The following is a 24201-nucleotide window of genomic DNA, read 5'->3' as shown; positions in this document are numbered from 1 at the left end:
CATCAATCGCAATGCTTATCGAAGAAGAGCATCAATTTGGATATATTAGGATGGGAGTTTCTAGGAAGAGAGAGAGAGTGAGAGAGAGAGATGCAGATTAGTGCATCTTGAATCTAGATTTCGATGAGTTTTATAGTATTTCGCTATAGCCTGCATATTCACTAGCAACTCATCGGTATTACAGCAGATACACGGAACAGCGACGATTTGTATATAGATGCTAGATTATTTGCTGCATAATGTATCATATATACATGGCAGTGGAGGTTATGGATGATCTAAATAAACAATTTAGTTAACGAGCATTGCTCGTCTCGTATACTAATGTAGAGTGGGGTACAGTACATGGCTTGAGAACCCCTTGAAAATACCCAGTAGTACTACTGAAAACAATGATCATGACCGATAGAATCAATACTATTTTATGGACGGCAGAGCCAGACGACTATACATGGCCTCTATGAGAAACGGATATAACCCATGGTATCGTGCTATCATAACAGGCAGAGGGACATCTGTACGCCACTTCCTCCTCCCCAAATCCAATGACGCCAACACAGACCGCTGGAAGAAAACAGATCAAATGATAGATAAGAATAAAGATGGAAATTAGAAATGTACAGAGAAAATGAGCAATGGGAAGGTGGAAATCTATAAACAAAGCCGGCCGTTCCATTCCACACCTTCCTTTTTGCACCACTCTCTTAGTATTGAGTAACCAAATCGGACAATCTCTACTGGTGTGGTCATTCTTCCTAAAGGTAGGAAAAACTCACCAGAATAGTCACCAGGTTTGAGCCGTTGCTTCCCTTGTTCTGAAAAGTTTCTAGACCGCCTGGACCAAGTGTCGGGAAATTCATGAACAAGAATGTCTTCTGAAAGTCCTTGTGAGCCTTCAAGCCATAGCCTCTGGGATTCCTTGTAGGATTCAGGCAGTCGATTCTTTAGCTCTAGGATCTCCCTTCGATTTCTTTTGCTTTCATCAGATACCGCAGTATTTCCATCACTACCGGGTGTCGGCACAGAGGTATTTCCCCCCGGCAAAGGAGTGACCGCAAACCGCTCCAGATCAAGAGCATGAATAGCATCATAGGATGTAGCGCCAAGAATCAAACAAAGGCTATGAAGCTGTGGGAAAGGGGCGCTATTCTTTTTGACCACACGCCAATAAGCGAGTATAGATAGCCAAGATGATGAGTCGCTAACCTGACGAGACAAAGTTTTGGATTGGTCGTCAGCAACAAAGGCTAGAATAAAACAGAGAATAGCTTCAATAGCAGTAGCAGCGGCAAGCTTCTCGTCAACATCAGCCACGAAATCTCTGGCGGTATGTCTTTCAGCGGCATGTTTTAGTTCTCGCCCTAAATTCCCGTACTTCTGATATTCATCCTTCCAAGCTCGGCGCTCACCATTGCGTGACGCGCTTGACTGAGGGTTTACCTGTGACAGTGATTGTTTTACACCAGTGGCCGAATCGCCTGGTGGATATCTGATTGTTGGCTGAGAGAACGTTCTACCATTGTTTCCAATATTCTCCGAACGACAAGTCAAGTCTTTAAGATCTTTAACAGGCGTAACCGATGTCTGTTTTGTTTTCTCCTGGTTGTGTGTTACAGCGGTAGGGGTGGAAGACACTGGGGTTTGAGGTTTATCAGAGCCCGCATTCCTAGGTGCTTGGCTGCTCGGAACATGCTTTGCTTTCCCCTCAGACCGGTATATTCTAGGGTTTAAGTTGTCTGATGCCGTGGCCTTTGTAATAATTTCGTTAGGCTTCTTGATCAGGGTGGAATCAGAATCGGCTATATTCTTCGCAGGTGAGCCTGGAGGCGCCATTTTCCTTTTCCCTGAAAATTTGAGGAGAGCTTCAACACGCTTTCTATTCGCTCTGCCGTACTTGAGCTTCATCAGTAATTGCGGTTTGGCTGGTTTTTCATGGCTGCTGGGCTTGTCATCTGTTTGATACCGTAAGCTGGAGGTAGGAGTTTCGCTAAAGGAAGGAGCCACAGAGCCTTGAGTAGTAGATGGACGCTTATCAGCGACTGAATTTGGGTATTTGCTTCGCAAGCTCTGACGGCCAATCACGGGGGTCGAATCTATACATGATGTGCCGATATCAGAAGACTTTGTTTTCTGACTCTTGGCCCTCAACACATCACCATTGGGAGCGTTTTTCGTCCGCGAAAGATCTGGGACAAGCGTCTCCTCGCCAAGTGTAGCGAGCTCTTTCTCTATGTTTGGTGGGAGGGTGGGTGATAAGAGTCTGGGCAGTTTAGGGCTGCTTGAAGTTGGCGGAAGGGTAGGTGACAAGAGAGTTGGAAGGCCATTAGCTTTTGAGCGCCCAGACTTATTGAGCTCTGCTTCTGCTTCGGTAGAGAGTTTCGGTTTCTTTAAGAATCCCATTTCGGCACCCTTCCTTTCCTGGAGCCTGGAGTTCTCCAACTCAGATTCAGCGGGCCGCTTGCGTTCCAGAGCTTCATAACCAGCCCGAATAGAAACGCGCGAAGCCGCAATTTTATCAGAGGAATTCTGCTTCCCAGCAGGGCTGACTTTGGGAGCTCCTTGACTGTCATCAATTACATAGTCCATTGTGAGATGGTGGCTAGAAGCTTCCTGGCCAACGGGAGAAGGTGAAGCGCCTGTCTTTCTTTTGTTCTTATAGTCGTTCAAACTGATCTTTTTCTTGACTGGCCCGCTCCATGGGGTGTCCGCCGCACCCTGGAGTCCAGATTGCTGATCGGACATGACGTTTCCAGTCCCGTCTGACCAATCACCAACGGCCACCAGTAACGAGTCCCCTTCGTGATGTGTTAAGAAGGTCATATACTGAAGTTGGTGCTCTTCTGGTGCAAATGGACCGTCATTACCCACAGCCCAATTATTGACGAAGCGACTCCCAAGGCGGAAAGGCACATCGGTAGGCACAGTTAAGAGAAAGGGGTAAAGAGGAAGAACGTCTTCCTTGAGACGTTTAAGTTGCCGATCAGTCGGATGCTGTTCCGATGTATATGCCCGTTCACTGGGAAGCTTGGTAATTCTTATATCATCGTCCGTGGCGCGAGAGGTCCGGTTCACCGACATTGCACTCCGTTGATTGGATGAGTATGAATAATTGACAACCGTTTAAGATGATATTGCGGCAGTCGGATATTTGAATATGCTATCTCGTTACTCCCGTCTTCTTCAAGTCCAAGTCACTGGGACCCATGCGGGTTCGTTGTACGATAATCCGACGTGGAAAAAGTGGGCAAGAGCATCACAACGATCGCCTGGTCAATTAGCTAAACCCATGCTCTTTCTACAAGGTCAGTTATCAAAACTTGTATACGTACAGACATGAGATCAAAACGGCTCAATTTCGCGTGCTTTTAAGCTCTGTGTCACACCGCTTGGGCCTTTCAAGGAAGCCCTGGCAATTGAACAAACGTTCGCCGTAGTCAATCAATAACACGACACAAGGGTGATCTCCGGAGCGTACAGCCCAAAGCCGCCGGCCAATATCACTTTTTCTCTATAGATGTAGGCGATGAGCGGGGCTTTTCCGGGTGGAGACAGGCAATTGTTGAGCTCTAAGAATTCACGAGAAAGAGAACTGACGATTGACAGACGACCGATGCCAGAACGAGGCCATATGGACGGAGGGCCTTCCGTTCGCTGGATGAAGACAATGCGTGGGCACCCCAATGATCTATAATGAATGAGGTGAAGGAGTAGAGGCAAAAGATGGGAGAAGAAGACGGTAATTAAAAAAAGGGGTGGTGGGCGCCGACAAAGGTGAGAAATATAGAGAGCAACACTTCTCATGAAGATAAATGTAATTGTTAGGGAAGGTAAACTATTCAAATTGCAGCCGAAGCGGAGACGCTTGGCAGTAACACACTATCAACACCTTACTTCTTTTATCTACTGTGTAGTATGTACTGGAGACTCGAGAGTGTGCCTGACCTGGATACAACAGGGACCCTTACTTCCTATGTGTTTAAATTTATAGTGTGCTCCATGTAACTAGTCAAAGCTATACATTGGGTTTCTTACCCAGCTGATGCCTTTTGAGTCCACTTCGGTATCTGAATGTGGGGGTAATGTGATACCGATCAATGGGGAACTTAACGAAAAAAGGCCGAAATACTTCTTTCCCTTTTCCTTCTGCTCGCTGGATAAATAGAGTACAAGTTGCACACAGCAGCAATCGTCGCTAGTGGCTGGTCACTAGAATTCCGAATGCCATCGTTTAGTTTATGGCCAACTATCAACTGGAGATTTGCCTTTCCAGAAAGCTTTGGGATTTGAATGCTCCTGTTCACCGGATGTAGGTATACCGCCTACCTCACAGCCTCGATTGGGAGATCAGAGCACGCAGGTAGGTGGTGAGATAGAGCTCTTCGCCCCTTATTGTGTTGGAGACACTGGCACAATCTTTGTACACATTTTATAATATACTCTTCTTAGCCAAGCTGGACAATACCTAAACTCATCAAGTAGATAGCTTCCTTTTGAGTGGTGGAGGCAATGGTTCGTAGCGCGCTATTCATATTCTCTGCGTTCATGAAACGGGACAAGGTTGCCATGTTGTAAATACAAATAATACTTGAATTAGTCAATTTGGAAGGTAACTAGTTAACTATAATTTAAGCTGCTTACTAAATGCCATCATGGTAACTCTGCCAGAAGTAGACACTCCTATCGAACGGGCCTTCCTTGTAGTTTTGACCTCTTCCATGATAACCCCTGTAGGCCATTATTAGCTGTGGCCAAGGAAGGAGAATGCAAGAGTCACCTACCTGTCAAAGACTCAAAATACCATAAAAAATGGATATCTACAGACTGCTACCAGTTCACCTGGAGCTTCTTCAGGCTTGCGTTGATCACTCTTTGGATTTGTGCGGTATGGATTATAAAATTGGTCAGCACGAACAGATTCTCTCGTTCTATATCGTTTCTCGTTACAACTAGACTATCTTTCTGGCTCTGTAGCATATATTCCAATTCCATAAACATGACAGTATCCAGATTTGACGGCAGACTTGATTGTACCAGGTTCACAGTTGATACTGCGGGCTCCGCCATGGAGTACCTGTGCCGTAACCTAGCTATGGGTAGTTGGGATATTTCATCAAGGATTGAGCTGGGAAGCCAGGAAACAGTGCACTGGACAATTTCCAGAAGAGGGATAAGACCTCAATTGTTTAGTAGTGCAACGATTATGTAACACACGACCGTAACATACAGTAAGTTCGACTGTAGTAAACCACTATGAGATATCCATTACCACCTAGAGGCCCATGTTGTTGCTGATCATAATAATGATATCCTCCGTACTCGTCTCCTCGTGGCCAACCCACCAGTATGTTACGTTTTGATCATATGACCTACTGTGCATAGGGGGAAACTTCAGCCAAGTTACGGAACGCAAATGATGTCACACCCTCCGCTTCTAGCTTACGATGAATTCCGATACCCGTCTTCTCCGCAATAATACACCGTACAAAGTACAGAAGAGCGAATTATTCTCTGCGGTCATTACAACCTGGCGTTACACTAGGCGGCTGCTGTCCTTCACACCGTCTCAGCCATTGCCTTGTGAAAGGTCCTCATGGTTCTTGCTACGCCACGTGTCTTCCTAAACTGGCATCGTCATTATATGTCTTTTTGCAATACTCAGACACGAACTGTCCGGAAACGATTGGGCCAGATGGCTACGCAACTCTCGAACCCTGCAAAGAGGGTTTCGTTGGAGGAGCTCCCAAAATCCAATATTTTCACAGCCAAACTGCCACCAGACCCTGCTTTCGAGACTCCCAAGATCTCTCATGGAGCCCCGAGGGAAGCCCTCGGTCCTCGCTTGGTGAAAGGTGCCTTGTATACTTTCGTTCGCCCCGAGCCAGCCAAGGAGACGGAGCTCTTAGATGTCAGCCCGAAAGCAATGGCAGACTTGGGATTAAAGTCAGGAGAGGAGCTTACACCTCAGTTTAAAGCGGTAGTGTCTGGAAATCACTTTTTTTGGACTGAGAATAGTGGAGGCATCTACCCATGGGCGCAATGCTATGGAGGTAATGTAAACCTTTCAATAGGGTCACTCGCTGGCCGCATTTAGTTAACGATGCGTAGGATGGCAATTGTATGTTGTCTATGTACCTATACTACGATACTGAAGTTGACGGAATACAGCGGCTCATGGGCTGGGCAGCTTGGGGATGGGGTAAGCTTTATTTCCTGGCCTTACCTCTAACCTGGATTGACCTCCAACAGCGTGCCATCAGCTTGTTCGAGAGCACCAATCCCGATACTTGCATTCGATATGAATTGCAGCTCAAAGGAGCTGGGAGGACACCATACTCACGCTTTGCAGACGGAAAATCAGTTCTTCGATCTAGCATCCGAGAGTATGTTGTGTCGGAAGGTACTAAACCAACAGCTACGTAATACCATAGGTCTAGCTAACGATGAATATAGCGCTCTCTGCGCTTGGTGTGCCAACTACCAGAGCCTTGTCAATTACTCTATTGCCCGAGTCCAAGGTTTTACGCGAGCGTGTTGAACCTGGAGCTATAGTGGCCCGGTTTGCCGAATCCTGGCTGAGAATAGGAACATTCGACCTTCTCCGCGCACGCGGTGACAGGAATCTAATCAGAAGACTAGCTACATATGTTGCCGAAGATGTGTTTCACGGCTGGGAAGCTCTACCGGCTGCGGTATCTTTAGGTAAAGATCAGCCCACCGATGCCGTTAATAATCCAGCAAGAGGCGTACCGTGGGACCTGGTTCAAAAACACGAAGGAGTCGAAGAAAATCGGTTTGCAAGGCTGTATAGAGAGGTGGCACGACGAAATGCGAAGACTGTGGCTGCATGGCAAGCTTATGGCTTCATGAATGGCGTCTTGAACACCGACAACACATCAATCTATGGTTTGTCGCTTGATTACGGCCCATTCGCTTTCATGGACAACTTCGATCCTCAATACACACCAAACCACGATGACCATTTGTTAAGATACTCGTATAAAAACCAGCCAACTATCATTTGGTGGAACTTGGTTCGACTTGGGGAATCCTTAGGAGAGCTCATTGGGGCAGGAGCTAAAGTTGATGAAGAGAGTTTTGTGAAAGAAGGGGTAACCGAAGACGCCGCTCCAGCTATCGTCAAACTTGCAGAAGACATTATTGGAAGAGTGGGTGAAGAGTTCAGGACTGTATTCTTGAATGAATACAAGCGGCTCATGGGCGGAAGATTAGGACTAAAGACTCAGAAAGAGTCAGATTTTCAGGACCTCTTTTCAGAAATGCTTGACACATTGGAAGCTTTAGAGCTGGACTTCAACCATTTTTTCCTGCGGCTTTCTCGTGTACCGCTCAGCGCCCTCGACACCGAAGAAAAACGGAAAGAAGTTGCACCAATATTCTTCCACAGCGAAGGGTGTGGCGGGGTAGGGTACACAGAACATTCTGCGAAGGAGCGTATCGCAAATTGGCTCGAGCGCTGGAGACTGAGGATTCTTGAGGATTGGGGGCCCTATGGTGATGTGGAGCGACAAGAGGCTATGAAAAGAGTGAACCCAAAGGTGAGTGAGTCTTGTAGCCCCTCAGAAGTTTAGTCATATTATCTCTCTAACGGTACCTATTCACTAGTTCTTGCCTCGCGGATGGATACTCGACGAGATTATTGACCGAGTAGAACGTCGGGGAGATCGAGAGATCCTTGGTCGCGTGATGCAAATGGCTCTAAACCCCTTCGAAGAGGATTGGGGCTGGAACAAGGAGGAGGAGGAACGCTTCTGTGGAGATGTTCCTCGATACAAGCGGGCCATGATGTGCAGCTGCAGCTCTTAAGCATCTTATGTCAACGGTCATCCAATTATATTCCCTGCTCTTCCGCGAACTGTAGTATAACTGTATTTATTCCGATAGTGGTGTCCAAAGTGTAGGCAAGAATGCATTGCATGCCAAAAGCACTTTGCATTCGAACTCATGCCATCAAATGCGGCCGAAAAGGATTTCAGCCTCCGAAACGTCGTGCACACCATACGTTATTTTAGAGAAACCTACAATTGAGCGAAAGGCCTAGAGCAGTCCCAGGAAGTCAACAATAATCTCAGTAGTTGTGACATCGAGTGAATCAATTTATTTTTCTTGCAGTCATCCGCATTACACACAAAAGAGACCTATCACGATTGTCGTCTTGCAACCTAGGCCACCTGCCATATTACTGCCGACGTAATTTCTGCCCACGTTTTGGAAATAGAAGGCAAATATCACGGATACCATGTAATGGCACGCGAGTATTCATGAATATCATGCTCATGGTAGGGACGGGTAAAACCCACCAAGACCAGGGTTATGAGCCAAGCCTTGATCTGGCTACACGAGAAAGCAGAAAATTGAGAATTCGAGTGGTTCGAAGAGCACGGGCTCAGTCCATGAGGAAATCTCCAAAGCCTCGTCTCGCGTATATACTGGCGCAACAAATTAGACGAACGACCCAAGGTGGTTTCTGGCCTAATTAGGACAGGCAGCTTGAACGTGGCCTGGCTGCTTGCATTTATAGCAAACCCGTTCACCCCTGGCTTCAGAGGGACAATCCCGCGAGACATGTCCAACCTCTCCACCTAAATTTAGCGGGGTCAGTATACACTCGCATAAGAGAGATAAGAAGAAAGGAGAAGATAGTAAAAAATCGAGAACGAAGGCTAGAATGTACAAGTCTTCACTCGGGCGTACATGTGACGTGCTGCATATTGTAGGGGGAAGCTTACAGTTGTAACACTTCTGACCGTGGGTGCAATCACGAGCCATGTGACCATGACCACCGCAAGAGTAGCAAGTGTGTTGACGGCCACCATATCCATCCCCACTATATCCACCCTGAGAACAGTTCCTTGCAATGTGGCCCACGTGGCCGCACTTATAACATTCCTGACCACCGGTAGCACCACTGTAGCCATCTCCCGAGGGTGCCTGAGGACAATCTCTGGAGATATGGCCAACACCACTGCAACGGTAGCAGGGCTTCTCTTTAGGGGCTACTGTGCATTCGCGGCCTAGCAGAGAGGTAGCCGTTAGATAAGCTGCGTTTATTACTGTGCGGTAGATTTCATGGTGTCCACTTACTAACATGTCCCTGTCCTGCAATCCATTTTCAATGTGTTAGACAAAACTTAAGGAATATTACACGAGGAAGAGTGTTGGGATTGTGGAACCCGTTAATGAGGTGTAAGTAAAGTGTAAGCTAGCAGGGTACAGCATACCACCACAGTTGTAACTTTGATTATTCCATTAGTGAATGTGTATCATAGCTAGAGTAAACAGGAGTAGATAATACCAAGTTGGGGTGCCCTTCTTGGGACAGTCACGGGCCTATAAGTCCAGGTCCGTAAGATTATGGGTTGATGAATAGTGTATTTAGAAAATACATGACCAATACCCTTTGCGCTAGTGATCTGGGGAGTAATTACCTGATGGGAAGCATCGCCACCTATGGTATTGAACATGTTAGCTCAAATTCTTAGTGGCCTACACAGTAGGTACCGATTTGAATTCAGAGTTCCACACTTGAACGAAGATGACCATCTCAAGGTCTTTTCTTCTTAAGTGACGAAAAATCAAACAGAAGATAAATTGAGTGAAATCAAGATCAAGCAAGACATGCAATGTGAAGGAAGGGAAACCTTCCGGCCTGAATTGCAGGGCGAGGGCACAAAAGCCAGACACCAAAATGTAGCGAGGGCCAGAAAATCGACGCCGCTAGAGTAGTAAAAACTCACAGTTGAAACATCCACGACCTCTGGTTTGGAAACTCATATTGATCGAATCTAGCAGATATTCTGGGTAGATTGAATGGTAGCAAACTTGTTATGGAACGATCAAAAATTTTTTCCTCTAGGAAAAAAGTAAGGAGAAGATCACAATAATAATGGTAGAGGTTGATTGATTGATTGATGAGAAATTTAATGCAGATAATATGCCCAAGGCGGTGCGCGGGGACGAGAAAGTTGAATTTGATTAATCAAGTAAATTAAATTCGCTTGCCGTGCGGTTCCTGCAGAGCTCCCTTCTTTTTAGTTAGACTGCAATTTTGTGGTACCAAACTCCTGCATTCGACCTTCCTTACCCTTTTGAGTTCGTTCTTATCCTCTCAGGTTATCCCATCTCCCCCTCACCCTCTTCTGTTTTATTCCACAAATGAAAAGGAAAGGGTAAGAAGCAGAAAATAAGTCAACTGAATGTTAAACAAGACTTAGTCGGAAGGTTGTATTTCACTGAAAGCAACCAGTTCTTTTTATCCGAGGATCTCAGATCCGGCCAAGGCAAAGCAATATCGCAGACGATATTATGGGCTGGAATCCATTTAGCATGCATCATTTGCCATAACTTGTCCAAGTATCTTTGGAAGAAACAGACTAGCTGAGCTAAGGCCGTTCTCGCATTGAGGTTTCGGAGAGATGCCATGGAGGAAGACCAGCCCAAGTCACCAGAGTAGTTTAATATTTAAACGCAGCCCGAGAAAGGAAGGTTTTTACTTGATCTATGTCTGTGAAGACTAGTAGTATAAGATAGAGATTCCCGTTTAATCTAAGTAAATCATGCAGTTAAATATCATACTCTCCCAAGGTCCTCAGGTTGAACACCTTGGGATTGGTTTATAGCCAATTACTCTGGAGTATTATAAAAGTTTGCTTCATACCAGATGAAATCTCTCCTTGAATCTTTCTGTTTGGGAAGGTGCGAAATGTCCTATTCTTTTATCTCTACCCAGCAGATGCGGGGTTCATGTGAAGTCATATAATTCTAGTAGTTGGTTTCCGATATTACGTTCTCGAAGCAGAAGCACACGTTCATCATCGAATCCAACGCAGCCTCGTATCCGGTCCAATTCGTATGATCTTTCTAGAGAAGGGGATCGATCCCCATTGTCTTCGCAACGAGAGACTCCTGATAATACACCGAAATTTTCATACCCCCGACATTGCTTGTTCTCGGGGCTAACTTGGATGCTCTTTTCGTCTAACATACTCTGCGTCCCGAAATAAGAGATTAAAGGTTCGAGTTCCCATATTCGAATTTCATCACCACAAGAACTAACAGATACTGCTTTACCATGATCACTGACTTGTACGGCTGCAACCGACGTGGTGTGGCCCCAGAGTCTCTGGCCGCCTTTGACATGGAGACTTCTTGTTGTAGAAACAACAAGGTACACAGTCAAAGTGTTGTCTGCGTGAGAAGTCAAGAGGTACGGGTGCGAATAGGAGATTGAAGTTGGAGGTTCTCGATGTAAAATCGATGGCTCAGTAGACCACCCATACAGGTCACTGTTCAGTAGAGATTGTTGCTCGTCTGGTACCCGGCTAGAGGGGCGTAGCGGTATCACACCATATTGACAGTCCACTGTGGTTGCGAGTCGTGAGCTGATCTGTTGGCCGCTTTTGTTGAAATGTAGTTCCTGTACCCCAATGGACCAACCGCAACCGATATGGTAAAAACTGTACACTATAGAAGCTATGATTTCCGAGGCTGCAACACGCACAGACAATGACATGGGGGCCAATATGCTTTCGGCTTTGAGTGTTGCAAGGAGGTAGGCCTCCTCCGTCAATTTGACGGGATTGTGGTCTGACTTCTCATTGGCAGCTTGAATATCAAATAACGATAGCACATTGCATTGGGATACCATTAGGATATAGGGGAATGACAGAGCCATCTCTGTTATTGCCTGGTCAGTGGAACTTGTGTAAGTGAGTCCCAAATCCAATCGTAGGGCTCTAATGTCCATGTTATACACACTAAAGCAGCCGCTTTCAAATCCGATAGCAATTCTGGTCACATTTTGCTGTGAACAGTAAGTTGCTTTTAACGACGTGGGTACTATAGGTCCTTGTGCGTTAACATTCATGAAAGGTACACTCGCTAAACAGGAGTTTGTATTGTCCGCGTGCCAAACCCTAAGCCCATGAGCGGAATCTGCTACAAACACAAGCCCAGCACAAAATTGTACCAAAACGGGTGGTTGTGGAGATTGAGGCAACTCAACTGCGGTTACACGGCATACCCCCTTGGACCAGTTGTGTCTAAGGCGATATTGTTTTTTCCAATTTGTATTGCTGCCTTCTCTCGCTAAATGACTGTGGTCAAGCCACGTAGACACTTTAGGCGAGTATTCAAGCCTCGAAAGTTGAGGAGTGGCACGTCTCACTCTCGCTAAGCGACGTGCTCGAGGTCGTACCCATCGAGAATAATACTGTCGCTTCCATAGCTCCGAGTCTCCGGCCAAAGCGTGGAAGCGGCGGGACACTCTAAAGGGAAAGGAGTAGGTTAGCTCTGCGAGCTTGAGTCCCTCCTTCAGTAAGCATACCTTTGGCATTTTAGCAAAGCGGGTATCGGTAGGTAAGATAGGATATACAATAAAATTTCATCGCTTAAGAATGAGAGGTAGTCGCTATTATAGGCTTGGGATACACGCCGCCGTTTTGGTGAAGAATAGATCGTGGTATGACCGTCATCACGTCTTTTCGACATGCTGCTAGTGGCTTTCTTTTTTCAAATATAAGAACAACACAAAATATATGTATGGACTTAGGAAGTGTTACAAGAATGAAGACTCCTTGACTGTGTACTAAGGAGGAGATGGTTTTGGCACTATGGTGCGTGTCCGATAAGAACGCTTATCTAAAGGGCGATAAAAATGATCCACAACCACTTTTAAGACCGAGAGAAACGGGCCAAGCGGCTAGCCTTTTAATAAGTACTTATCGCGTTCCCCGACACTCCCTGAAACTATATGCGTAACCTTGCTTGGACCACTCTCATTTTTCATGGAAATTCTAAAGCAACTTCATGCCTCTGTGGCAGAGAGCTTTGAGAAATCCTTCGATGATGCATACAGCGATTTGACTGCTGTGCTTACCATTCGTGATAAACAAGTCGCCACTGCAGAAGAGAAACTCAGGGCTACGGAGGATGTCCGAAGTAAAGCTGCGGCCGAGATCGAGAGGCTAAATGTTGAGATTGCCCATTTACGAGAAGAATTAAGTCGTAATGACATTAGCCTAGATGGTGCTGAAGTCTCTTTGAGCGAGTCTCAATTGGAGGAAGCATATGCGCCGCAGCGTGTTTTGAGTCTGTGTGATGACAACAATCTCGTGTCGTGGGAATGTGGTACTAAAGAACCGAGAATTGTCAAGGGGAAATATGCTGCACTATATGGAGATGCACAAACGCTCGCAAAGGCCTGTAAGGGCCTCAGACACCAGATCAAGCGGCATAAGAGAAAGCTGGAACACTGGAGCAAATGTCTCGAGCGGGACGAGTTTACACTTGTGCTGAATGGTGTCGCTGTCAAATTCCAACGAGTGAAAAACATTGCAAATGAAGACCATGATTGCTCTCCAACCGCAGAGTCGATACCTGCAAATGGCATGTCAGTGCCGGTTAGTCATAATGCAGCAGACGGGGGTCCTGGGCTACCGAGTTCACCTAGGCACGAGCCGGATGAAGGTTTTACATCCATTGTTTGCGGCGACTATAGAAGATCAGATAACACCTTTAGACAGTCCCTGCAGACTGAATCTCTAAAAGTTTTTCTTACGCAGTCCAGTCCTCCTTTCGAGACCGAAGATACCGATACATTGGCGAGGCAGAGATACCGGAGATTGAAGAGGAAACGCGAGATTGTACCCGAATCCGGGGCATTAGCTCGTTATAGTGGCTTGAGGGAAAGGGAATCGAAACCGCCCATTGCCGTAAAAAGCGAAAGCATGTCCTCTAGTCCCGTGCGAAACGTTTCCCAGCAGTTTGAAACAATTGAAACTCAAGATTTGGATGAAGTTGGCGGTACTGTCGAGACACCAACCACAGAGGTGGTCATCGATGCATATCGAACATCTGAAACAGACCCTTCGGCTATTCATTCGCCATCATCTCGAAAACTAGCGCCTCAGGATGAATACCGTCTAGCATCAGGCCACAGGCTTCTTCATCGATCCACAGCACTCCAATCAGTGGATAACAATGCTAGCCTTTTGCATGGTTCTGCTCGATGGCCTGAAAAGAAGCCAATGGCAATCCCGAGGGCACCCAACCATGCTATATCGTGCTTAGCAGAGGATGGCGAACGGATGTATCCCACAGCACATGCAGGAAGGACACCGCTGAACGCCGATCTTAGCTACCTGTCAGCAGCCTTAAGTTCCAAGGATGTCTCACACCGTTTGCAGGACTTATTGGAGAAACCAGTGCCGCCTAGGTCACTGTTGCATTCGCCGAAGGACAGCGGAAACACGAACGATACCATAAGTTACAAACAGCACGAATCTCATGCTGATCACGAAGCGCCTGCGTATAGTAGACGCGTACCTACTGATGCACAAGCTAGCAAACGGCCAACTGATCAACATGTATCAACCAACACCCAAATTTCCGAGCGAGCAGAGTCTAATTCCATTAAAATGCGTCCAGAGGATGAACCTTACCGAGCTCTGCCACTACACCGGCTCGAACTTAGTCATTTCAGGATAAACCCCGACTATAACGAAGGACTCGAGTATGCATTTGACACTGTTATCCGCAAGAAAAAAGAACGCAAGTGCATCAAGGGATGCACGCGCCCTGATTGCTGTGGGGACAAATTCTTAGCCATGGCACGCCTTGCTGGTCTACGAATTAACTCTACAGTCTCTTGTCAAGAAGATGACCAGAAATTTTTAGAGGACTACTTGAGAGACAATAAACATTTGCTTGATGGACTTGGTGAGAAGGACCATCAGAAGCTCCTTGATGAGGCAAAAGCAAGGCTGATTGCCGACTGTTTTGGGAAACATAGGAATCATCATCCACGTCCGGCTACGCCACCAGGGTTTTGGCGTACGGATATGCCTGACACACAAGAACTAGAATTTGATCGTGAGGAGGCAAGAAGGCTTGAGAGAGATAAGGTAAAAGAACGATATAGAGAAGCAATGCGCCCGGGTGGCCTTTGGAAATATGCAGATGAGTGAGCCTATGGGAGCGAGGCCTTGAACGAGGCGCATGAGTGGTGATTATCATGGAAGAAGTAGATATTTGATCTCTACTATAGCTCTTGAGATTAGGTGTATGACTGTAAAATGAAGAGAATATCAATGGCCTAGAGCTCTTAATAATCAACTTTTATCCTACTTCTGCAGGGGTACTGGACATTAAGTACGGAGTAATAGTAAATAGATAGTCCGAACGGACCTCGGCACATATTCCTTGGCATGCGGAGAGCACGTGTTGAACATATCCCCTGTCACTTGTTGCTTGACTTCAGCCACATACTTTAGTTGTTACGTTTCCCTTCTTCCTGAGCCTAGTAGGGTTCGCTTACTTACTTATTTCTTCATTATGGATCCAACGCGGAACTACAGAGGAACAGTCCCCTCGACACTCTTGAGACCATCTAAATGGCTACCATTGTACGAAGACTTCGTGACCAAGAACGCTAGCTCTGTAGGTCAGGTAGAGTCAGCATTGAGGTCTCTCACATACATAATCCCAGGTTCGCTTCAGAGTAATCTAATTATAAATATACGAATGATAAAAACTAACGCCTGCGTACGACGCAGGACGATACAGAGATTCGGAGATCTCGTCAGAATGCGGTATATATACAGCCAGCATCGAACACAGGCTAGATGTCTAACATTGTTCATCCAGTACATTCTTCTGTACAGCTCCTTTCGCTGTATCATGATTCCCTTGTTTCTCGAGTCATCTCTAGACTTCCACCGAACATCTCTCGACCCACGCCCACTCCCCATTCACGCTATACAAAGTACTGGACGTCCCACTCCTCGCTTTACCGTAAGGTCGCCATCACTCTTCAAATGGTTCAGTACACAGAACTACTTTGGGAAATGATTGCGCGGCGTCGAGGTGAAAAAGTTCGCTGGCGAGTTGTTATCCTCATTGAAGCTATCAAAGCAATATGTCGTTTGTTTCTGCTACGTCTCACAAACTCGAGGCCGCTAGTCAGCCCTCCATTACCAGAGCGCGATGTCGACCCAAGATCTGCTGAAGAGGAGGAAGGCGATTGGAACGGGATGCAAACACCACTAAGCGAGCGGTCTTCGGACCTTAGCTGGACCATGCCTCGTACGGGACTATCGCTTCCTTGCCTCCCGGATGTGAACGACGTCTCGGATTTTTTAATATCAAAAGTACTTACCGCTGATGATATCAAGCCGCCCAAAGCCCTTTTGCACCGAGTCACTGGTCAAGGCCAGCTGGCAGAAATATTGTACATATTACGGCCAGTAGCCTATGCACTGGCGATGCAAAGATGGAATGGTAATAAACGAAGTTGGAGGCCTTGGCTCATTGGATTTGGCATGGAGTATGGCTGTCGACAACTTGCCAAAACCGATTTCCGGGAGAGACTTGCCGGTGGTCTTCGGGGACTGACAGGCTTGGAGCGCGAGGAATTGAGAAAGAGAGGATGGGCTATGGGGTGGTGGTTTATGAGAGGCGCTCTCTATGAAAATTTGACCCAGTATGAACGCTTATTACTATCACTAATCAAGGTCATTTTTTTCGCTAACACTAACCAGGCCCTGGTTGAAAGATTTAACTAGGAAGATGAAAGGGAAACCACTGCTTGACTTGGTAGGCAGTGTTGTCGAAGATTATGAATACCTGTGGGACAATTACTACTTTTCAACAGCGACTTTATGAGGTGAAGTATATCATCTTCCTGCCTTCACCGAACTATATCTACGCCAATATCCCCGTCAACTCCTCAAACTAGGATGTTGAAAGGAGTGAAACTGATTTGATACCCAATGGATCCCAGCATTTTTGTCTCTCTCCGTTCCGTAATGACACAGTCTCTACCTCCCCCCCCCCTTCTTTTTATTATTTTCGCGTTTTTAATATTGCTTAATACTTTCGCCATCTTGTTGCACATTTAGCGTTCTATAAATATACATTCTGGGGTATCACAATTCGCTATCGCAAATTCATGTCGGAAGTGAGTTATTTCTGCTTAAAGGACCTCTGTTGTCTTCTGCCCAAACCAATCTCGCAACTCTTGATTAGTTCCCTTAGGAGCTTCAGAAGATGTCAGAAGGAAATCTCGAAGTTGTGTGTTTTCGTCATCAGGCGGCCAGTCCACCTTTACCCCTCCCTTCATCTCAAGCATTTCTTTCGAAGTGCCCCAGCTGAATCGGCATTCATTACCCCACCCGAATATGGGATCCATGTTCCTTCGGAGCCAGCCTACGCACTTCGAATCGGAGGGATAACCGCTGCCCCAACTCTCGGTAGAAGTTGCTTGTGAAGGGTCATCAAATTGTTGGGCCTTCACTATATCTTCATGGCAGAGTTCCAAGGCCACATCTCGGGTCACTTTAGCAGCAACACTCGCAGCACTAACACAAGGGTACAAAGAGTCCGCCTTTTTAGCCACTGTAATTTTTAGTGACGGAAAGATCCGCTCCAACTTCTGCTGATAGGTGGCCGGGTTTCCAATTGTGTCAATATACACCTCTCTGATGTCAACTTTGCGGCCCTCCACAATTTCTCGGATGAGTTCCACGGTAGCGTCCATGGCTTGTGCATTCAAGTTATAGACCCCCGCGCCAGGGCGCATCATGCCTGATGAAATATCTCTTGCAGATAAAAGTTTAGTTGCCCATCCACATGACTCGAACAGGGGAGTCCCCGGGGTGCAGAGCAAACGCATTAAGTTGGCGCGTACACCAGGTGTTAGAACCTTGCTGTCATTGAAGTTGTAATCACGCGCAAGCAGGGAGTGGTGAAGGTCATGCGGTAAATAGAAAGCACTGTATACCATAGGACCCAAAACAGGGCCACGGCCTGCCTCGTCAACGCCCAAAACAAAATAGCTCTCCGGATAGCTTTCAGTTGGTGCGGGATCATCTATGGTCATCTCGTCAGCTTTAAAAGCATCCGAACTCGGTTTGTGAGTTGTGATTGTGGCAGGGCATGGCGAATAGTAGGAATAAGAATCTCCCACATATAACCGTGGGCGATTTATATTGGGAGGGACGAAAAGGCCCGCAGAAGGGAGCGTTCCTTGAGAGTTGAACGAGGGGTGTTGAGTTGGTTCTTCCATCCTAGTGCCTCGAGGTAAATACTGTTGGCTAGGGGTAAAGAACTATACACAAAGATGAAAGTGTTTATGGAATTGAAGGACACTAGTTGTAAGCTATGAAGGTTGAGCTCTAGACGCGTCCCAAACCATTCCGGACTAGCGGCGCTTCCGCGCGTGTCGCCGCCTATCTCGAATTACCACTCCCCTCCACAGCGCTTCACTAACTTTCCGCCTCCTTCCAATTGAAATTTGCCCTTGTTGCTCACGGGGTTTTCTTTACTTTTCTTTTCTTTCTTTCTTTCTTTCTTTTTTTTTCCTACGGTACCTGATCCAAAAATTCCCAGCTAAAGCAGTTTAGGATACTGTGTGCGCGCGTGCGCGTGTGTCCTACTCGTAACTTTCCCATACAGCTACCTTCCCGCATTTCAGCCCCGGAACTCCACAAGGATGGCTCCTCGGGGGCCCGCGAAAGCTCGCGATTATGATTATTCCAATGTCGGTAAACTTGGACGGTGAGCGTTCTCTGCCGAACATCCAAATTCAATGTTCTCTTTCTACTGCAAAGGAGACTAACGAAGACAATGGGTACAGTCGCACAGGAATTACAGTGAAGGAGGGCAAGCGCGATGAACATGGAATGGAGGACATTGATGAAATGTGGTCATCGCCAGAGAAGTCTCCCGTAAGAGAAAATGGCTTCAGCAATGGGAATGAATCTTTGGTAGGCTCCGATGGCATGTCTATGGACGAGGGTACGTACAAACGCTCTCCAATGTACGGGCCATGATATTAATTTCTCAACGCGTGAGAACAGGGAATGCACCTGGTCCTGCTGATTTCCTCAGCGGTATGAACGGTGGGCGAAACTCTTATTTCCCACCACCTGTTGCACGTTCTCCCATGAAGACTGGCTTGACTGGGTCCCCTCGGAGAACTCCTGGTTTACGATCATCCCAAAGCCCACAACAGGATCTCCTCTCCTCTAGTCCTTCCGATGGTAAAGGCTTGGGCCATACTAAAGGAGAGTTGCGACAGGATGTTTCTCCTCTAACACACCGTTCTATTAATGCGCCTCCCTTAAATCACTTGAGCAGTGCCCGCAGTAAGGCAAACAAGAAGACGCAGGAAGTAGCAGCTTCATTTTCGGACAGCGATGCGAATAGCCAATCGAACCCGGATGAAAATGCAAATAGTCACGAACATACACGGGATGATTTCGCTGATAGCTTCGATGCTGGCAATGACACAATTCTAGGGGGTGGATTGGAAGAACCAGATGAAAATAGCACAGCAACGCAGTCTCCATCAATATTGGCTGTCGGCCTGCAGAAGAAAGGCCAGATAAAGATCGGCCACCAACCCAAAAAGAAAGCCCGAAATGGATCAAGTCGGACTCAAATCCCTGTAGAGTCGAATGAACCACAGGAGCATGGGTCCTCGCAGAAACGTAAACGCCCCGGAAGGCCCGCGAAAAACCAGCGCAGTACCAGTTACGATACGGAAGAGCAGAGGCTGTCAAAGAAGTCCAAGGCCTCCATAAAAGAGACTAGAGAACCAAATACATCAGGCCACCCCGATCTAAATAGGGTCGTTGAGGATCACGTCAACCGCACGGGGCCTTTAAAAGGGCGAAGCTTATATATTCTCAAACGGGAGACTCCAACGGATAGCAGCACTACACACACTCGGTCAGGGCGAGTGTCTGTCAGACCTCTTGCCTATTGGAAGAACGAACGCTGTGTCTACGGTGATGGCGAGGCTGCCGAGGGAGAGCGCTACCCTCTCTCTACCATTAAGGAGATCATACGTACGGAAGAACTCGAACCGGAAAGACGGAAATCTAAGAAGGGTAGACCTTCGAAGAAGTCGAAGTCGGGAAAACCTAGGGTGGACAACGACTCAGAAGATGATGAGGATTATATTGACCCTTGGGAGAAGGAAGGGATTTTGCATGGTTACATTAGGAAGTGGGATCCCGACGCCCAGGCGGGGATAGACGAGGAAGAGGTCCTCGGTGAGTGGACAACCCGCTCTCCGCAATTTTTTCCCAGCCTCCATACAATCGTCTATTGTGCTGATCTTTCGATGCGTAGACATCGCATACGCGCCTTCCGGTATCGAGACAAGGGATGTCAAAGGTTCAAGTTTTCGGTTTGCCAAACTACTTAGCTCTCCTTTCTTAGGTTCCGGGATTGTTGAGCTGCCAAGCGGCGGAGTGAAAAAGCCAAAAAACTCAAAGAAGATGCATATGGTCTTCTACGTATGCCGCGGCCGAGTGCAAGTAGACATCTCCGGTGTACAATTTAGCGCTGGGAAAGGTTGCGTGTTCCAAGTGCCAAGAGGTACGTTGAGCTTGGCAAAATTTCCCAGTTTACCTTTTTCCAGAGATGTCTGACCATCTGTACCTTGCTTTCAGGCAATTATTACAGCTTCGCAAACACACATGGGAAGGACGCTCGGCTGTTCTTCACGCAAGGCTGTGTCCCTGTGGAGGGTAGCAATTCTGCCCCAGGGTCTGCCTCCAAGAATGATACTATGGAAGAAGAGCCAACCCCTCAAGTTGAACGTCCTCCTGGTGTCGGGAAAGGTAGGCCCAAGGGGAAGCAGAAGGCAGGTGGCTCTAAAGCATCATAGTGAATGTCTTTGAGCAGGCTTTAAGGTCTTTCATGGGCACTATCCTTACGATACCAACGCCCCTTGGCTATCTTCTTCCTTCATTTCTCCTAACTTCATGTGAATGTAGCATTGGCTTTTTCTTTCCCATCAGTGTTTCTCATTTTTACGTCTGTCATAGGCGTCGATCTTGTTGGGCTTAGCGATCCTCTTGAATGAATACTGGGCTGTCGGTGTTTCTCATGTTCCTCACTCTATTCTTTTCTGTTGTCTCTCAGTTCCTAATAGCAACATGTGCGAGCACGGACTCTGTTCGTGTGTTTTCAATGGTGTGTTTTCAATGATATTCAATGAAAACGATTTAACCCCAAAAGCCTCCTCGTCTCGATTATCATTTTAATCGAGATCATATTTCCTCCATCGTCTCGTCCTCTAGATCGTCTAGTTCCAGAGGCGGAAATTCTCCTACCTCAACCTTCTCGGGTTTCACAAAGATACCAGACTTATTAGGGCAAGTGAAATAGCGCTTTCCGCCCACGCTGCCATCGTTCTTACCAGTTGGCTCATCGAGTTCGATCCCTACCCAGATAGGCAGAGCACTTGCATCAGTATCTCCAGTTTCTACCCCAGGATAGGGGATGGATGGCACCGGTCCAACAAAGCGGATAATTCCTCGTCGGACATGGGGCGGAGAGGACGGGAGAATAATCGCACGTTTGGAAACCGCGATACCTATAAACAGCAGCATTCTGATAGTTAAAGATTTGGACTTCTTTTTCTCTCTCTTGACTGCGTTTCCATTTATGCTTCTTACCTCGACTCCCTATATCCTCGGCGTCTTGTTCAGCTTGCTTGCGTGCCGATTCGTACGGCGATAGTACATTTGGATCAAACCGACCAAGTTTCTGGTGCTTTTTCCACGCCAATACCGAATTTGGTAGGGACTCATAGGTGGCTGCAGGAAGAACGTATTTTTCAACAGAGGATAGATCATGAAAGTTCGGCCGTGCTGAAGGAGGGCGGGAATCATGAACCTAGTTCGATGTCTGACTTTAGCAAAGTATCATATAGATCTCAAATTACCTCAAGCATCGTACCTCGATCTCACAGCCCTTTCTCAACTCCCAATCACCGATAATGTTCTCATCACCGTCAAGCCATTGGTCAGGAAACCCTGGTGTCTTCAATTTTAAGCTCTGACTGCCAGGTGGTATCCCTGTCATTGTTTCCAACTTTGACTTTAATTGAATAACGGTCCATGTTGGAGTGATTCGACGCTCCGTGACGAAGTGTGGCTCAGAATTGGCACTTGCTGTAGGCGCGGTAATGAGGACAGAAACATCCGACGGAGTGGGTTGGAATGACATAGTCACTTGGAATGCGTGCCCTTCAATCGAGAAAAAGTGGTTCTAGGTGAGCAAATGAGTTGCTCTACTTTTTCGACGTGGGGGAGCCCAGTCATCAGGTAAGACTTCATGTGCAAGTGTGATAGATTTCTTTGATAAGTATGTACCTAGTGATAGGATCCGGAAGTCCAGAGGCACGTGGTTTTTATTAGTCAATCCTCATGGAGTAGCCCCCAACAACTTTGCTCTTGGCATTTTATTTCGATTCTTACTTATGGAGTAATGTTTCGTTGTACGTATTAGGTATCCTAGGTATGCCTCAACATTGGCTCAAACATAGGTTACTTAATGTGATGGATGTTATTGGCTGAGGTCCACGGTAAGAGATGGCATTTCTTAGTCAGGTAATTCTCCGGTTGGATGCTACAGCGCAGATGGAGCTTACATTGGAGTGAATACGTGTAGTAATGTCAGGAGCGGGAAGACCAATATATAAAATAACAAGAGTGAAGAAGAGTAAATACATAGTATATATGATCTGCTGATTGAAATATTCTCCGAGCCACCTAAAATTGGCGAACCTTAATCTTCGCACCGATTTCACTGCATACCTTCGAAACAATCTAATTACGTACGGTGCGTATGGTATTGTATCATGTTTCTCGATGGTGAATTCACTTCTGATTGACGTCTGTTAGATTTCTCCTTTTCCTCACACACTCCGGACCTTTTGGCGATTACGCTGTACCAAACGCCATATCTCTATCAAAGAAGTGACCAAGCGTAAGATCACAAGGCAATACAGCAGAAATGGCATCATCATCATCATCATCAGACCAACAGTCCTTTGTAACTGAAAAGCCGCAAGAGGAAGCGTACGAAGAAAAGCATGTCCATGAGGTGTACCAACAGATCGCAAGTCATTTTTCCTCCACTCGCTACAAGGTATATATACCACATCTTTAGCATTCCACTGCCCAAGGCATGTGTGTTGATGTATCTATCAGGCGTGGCCAGTTGTGAAACGGTTTCTTACAGAGTTAACACCCGGAGCTATCGGACTAGATGTGGGATGTGGCAATGGAAAATGTCTACCTGTAAACCAGAATGTCTTTATCGTGGCTTCAGACAGGTAAGTACAATCATTCATTTATGTATGGTTTCTTTAATTGTTTATTCTTTCCATTCCTTGTATAATCATTTTACTTTGCACTTTTCTTTTATCAATATTATCTTTTATCAGTTATTGTCTTTATCTATATATATATATATATATATATATATGCTTTATTATTTTACTTCTGGGAATGACCATTGTCTCGTTTTCATTCATGGATACTTGAATAAACCATTTCACATGTCCCATGATTGACTAAAGGATGCCAGATCCGAGAATCTTGCCCGAATTGCCGCGAATCACCAACCACACTCGGTCATTGTGGCAGATATCCTAAACCTACCACACCCGGATTCCTTTTTCGACTTTGCAATATCGATAGCTGTGATACACCACCTCTCAACCCCAGATCGAAGGATCCAAGCTATCCGTGAGATTCTGCGCGCTTTGAAGCCTGCCACGGTAGAGGCTCCTGGAGGGAAGGTCCTGCTATATGTATGGGCACTCGAGCAGAAGACTAGCCGCAGAGGCTGGGATAAAGGTGACCAGCAGGACGTTATGGTTCCATGGGTTATGGCAAGCAACCCCCCAAAAAACGCTCCAAGTGATCAACCAAAAGTTTTCCACCGATATTACCACCTTTATGAGGCCAATGAGTTAGAGCGTGACATAACCAAAGCGGGTGGCCGTGTCCTGGAATCTGGATATGAAAAAGACAATTGGTGGGCAATTGCAACACGATGAGACCAATGAGAAAAACACCGTAACACATAGGAATAACGCGTGCTCCGAGATCCAGCTCCGGAGATCTTTCATGGCATCTATTTATAAGAAACGAGAGATGAAACAAGAAGAAAGTGTCGCCAACTCGGGTCTTCCTTGAATCTCTGAGCAAAAGAAGGCACATATCAACCGAGCCAATCGAGAAATTCTTCCCATGGACGAAGGTAGATATTCAGTCAACGCTATGCAGGTCATTATAACGCAACAGAATTGGGATGCAGCAAGAAACATGGGTGGGAGAGAAATAGAAAAGAAAAGGAACAATAGTCACAGGGAAAACG

General features: G+C 46.5%; 11 protein-coding genes across 11 annotated transcripts; 5 read left to right on the top strand and 6 right to left on the bottom strand.

The window, feature by feature from the left end:
* Window positions 1–235: 235 nt before the first annotated feature.
* On the bottom strand, window positions 236–4334 carry F9C07_1561579 (uncharacterized protein). The gene has a single exon (XM_041285945.2). The coding sequence runs from the start codon at window positions 3076–3078 to the stop codon at window positions 652–654; it is 2427 nt and encodes an 808-aa protein (XP_041146398.1). The 5' UTR covers window positions 3079–4334; the 3' UTR covers window positions 236–651.
* A 303-nt stretch (window positions 4335–4637) lies between these two features.
* On the bottom strand, window positions 4638–5064 carry F9C07_4145 (uncharacterized protein; the record flags this gene model as incomplete). The annotated part of the gene is made up of 2 exons (XM_071511181.1): window positions 4638–4725; window positions 4829–5064. The coding sequence occupies 2 exons, from the start codon at window positions 5062–5064 to the stop codon at window positions 4638–4640; spliced, it is 324 nt and encodes a 107-aa protein (XP_071366502.1).
* A 236-nt stretch (window positions 5065–5300) lies between these two features.
* F9C07_2283635 (YdiU domain protein) lies at window positions 5301–8065 on the top strand. Its single transcript, XM_041285937.2, has 6 exons — window positions 5301–6047; window positions 6106–6115; window positions 6166–6196; window positions 6247–6397; window positions 6451–7556; window positions 7624–8065. The coding sequence occupies exons 1-6, from the start codon at window positions 5591–5593 to the stop codon at window positions 7822–7824; spliced, it is 1956 nt and encodes a 651-aa protein (XP_041146397.1). The 5' UTR covers window positions 5301–5590; the 3' UTR covers window positions 7825–8065.
* A 425-nt stretch (window positions 8066–8490) lies between these two features.
* F9C07_2069640 (uncharacterized protein) lies at window positions 8491–9108 on the bottom strand (the record flags this gene model as incomplete). Its single annotated transcript, XM_071508750.1, has 2 exons — window positions 8491–8600; window positions 8748–9108. 2 exons carry the CDS (start codon window positions 9106–9108, stop codon window positions 8491–8493), a joined length of 471 nt encoding a protein of 156 aa, XP_071366501.1.
* A 1651-nt stretch (window positions 9109–10759) lies between these two features.
* On the bottom strand, window positions 10760–12352 carry F9C07_2202938 (WD domain protein; the record flags this gene model as incomplete). Its single annotated transcript, XM_041285934.2, has 3 exons — window positions 10760–12105; window positions 12185–12284; window positions 12344–12352. 3 exons carry the CDS (start codon window positions 12350–12352, stop codon window positions 10760–10762), a joined length of 1455 nt encoding a protein of 484 aa, XP_041146395.2.
* Window positions 12353–12803: 451 nt separating this feature from the next.
* F9C07_4142 (DNA repair protein endonuclease SAE2/CtIP C-terminus-domain-containing protein) lies at window positions 12804–14984 on the top strand (the record flags this gene model as incomplete). The annotated part of the gene is made up of 1 exon (XM_071511180.1): window positions 12804–14984. The coding sequence occupies one exon, from the start codon at window positions 12804–12806 to the stop codon at window positions 14982–14984; it is 2181 nt and encodes a 726-aa protein (XP_071366500.1).
* A 195-nt stretch (window positions 14985–15179) lies between these two features.
* F9C07_1547794 (peroxisomal membrane protein pex16) lies at window positions 15180–16835 on the top strand. The gene is made up of 4 exons (XM_071508200.1): window positions 15180–15505; window positions 15573–15608; window positions 15664–16498; window positions 16557–16835. Exons 1-4 carry the CDS (start codon window positions 15352–15354, stop codon window positions 16678–16680), a joined length of 1149 nt encoding a protein of 382 aa, XP_071366499.1. The 5' UTR covers window positions 15180–15351; the 3' UTR covers window positions 16681–16835.
* A 155-nt stretch (window positions 16836–16990) lies between these two features.
* On the bottom strand, window positions 16991–17896 carry F9C07_2232766 (ribonuclease H2 subunit A; the record flags this gene model as incomplete). Its single annotated transcript, XM_041285930.1, has 1 exon — window positions 16991–17896. The coding sequence occupies one exon, from the start codon at window positions 17894–17896 to the stop codon at window positions 16991–16993; it is 906 nt and encodes a 301-aa protein (XP_041146393.1).
* Window positions 17897–18352: 456 nt separating this feature from the next.
* Window positions 18353–22184, top strand: F9C07_2158086 (cupin domain protein). The gene is made up of 5 exons (XM_041292074.2): window positions 18353–18573; window positions 18653–18813; window positions 18876–20075; window positions 20155–20403; window positions 20478–22184. Exons 1-5 carry the CDS (start codon window positions 18509–18511, stop codon window positions 20693–20695), a joined length of 1893 nt encoding a protein of 630 aa, XP_041146392.1. The 5' UTR covers window positions 18353–18508; the 3' UTR covers window positions 20696–22184.
* Window positions 21081–22041, bottom strand: F9C07_4138 (CAP Gly-rich domain-containing protein; the record flags this gene model as incomplete). Its single annotated transcript, XM_041292059.1, has 3 exons — window positions 21081–21406; window positions 21489–21708; window positions 21772–22041. The coding sequence occupies 3 exons, from the start codon at window positions 22039–22041 to the stop codon at window positions 21081–21083; spliced, it is 816 nt and encodes a 271-aa protein (XP_041146391.1).
* A 646-nt stretch (window positions 22185–22830) lies between the features above and the next one.
* Window positions 22831–23881, top strand: F9C07_4137 (S-adenosyl-L-methionine-dependent methyltransferase; the record flags this gene model as incomplete). Its single annotated transcript, XM_041285933.1, has 3 exons — window positions 22831–22965; window positions 23028–23152; window positions 23407–23881. The coding sequence occupies 3 exons, from the start codon at window positions 22831–22833 to the stop codon at window positions 23879–23881; spliced, it is 735 nt and encodes a 244-aa protein (XP_041146390.1).
* Window positions 23882–24201: the final 320 nt, after the last annotated feature.

This window comes from Aspergillus flavus, chromosome 4 (genome assembly GCF_009017415.1).
Source record: "Aspergillus flavus chromosome 4, complete sequence".
Lineage (NCBI taxonomy): Eukaryota > Fungi > Ascomycota > Eurotiomycetes > Eurotiales > Aspergillaceae > Aspergillus > Aspergillus flavus.
Note: the sequence above shows the minus strand (reverse complement) of the source record. Positions and strands in the feature narration are given on the sequence as shown.

Coding starts and splice junctions, on each gene's coding strand:
- F9C07_1561579 (XM_041285945.2), bottom strand. CDS start 3,078: ATGTCGGTGAACCGGACCTCTCGCGCCACGGACGATGATATAAGAATT.
- F9C07_2283635 (XM_041285937.2), top strand. CDS start 5,591: ATGGTTCTTGCTACGCCACGTGTCTTCCTAAACTGGCATCGTCATTAT. Junction 6,197..6,246: donor CTGGGCAGCTTGGGGATGGG/GTAAGCTTTATT, acceptor GACCTCCAACAG/CGTGCCATCAGCTTGTTCGA. Junction 7,557..7,623: donor TGAAAAGAGTGAACCCAAAG/GTGAGTGAGTCT, acceptor CCTATTCACTAG/TTCTTGCCTCGCGGATGGAT.
- F9C07_1547794 (XM_071508200.1), top strand. CDS start 15,352: ATGGATCCAACGCGGAACTACAGAGGAACAGTCCCCTCGACACTCTTG. Junction 15,609..15,663: donor GGAGATCTCGTCAGAATGCG/GTATATATACAG, acceptor TTGTTCATCCAG/TACATTCTTCTGTACAGCTC. Junction 16,499..16,556: donor CTCTATGAAAATTTGACCCA/GTATGAACGCTT, acceptor AACACTAACCAG/GCCCTGGTTGAAAGATTTAA.
- F9C07_2158086 (XM_041292074.2), top strand. CDS start 18,509: ATGGCTCCTCGGGGGCCCGCGAAAGCTCGCGATTATGATTATTCCAAT. Junction 20,076..20,154: donor AGACGAGGAAGAGGTCCTCG/GTGAGTGGACAA, acceptor TTCGATGCGTAG/ACATCGCATACGCGCCTTCC. Junction 20,404..20,477: donor CGTGTTCCAAGTGCCAAGAG/GTACGTTGAGCT, acceptor CCTTGCTTTCAG/GCAATTATTACAGCTTCGCA.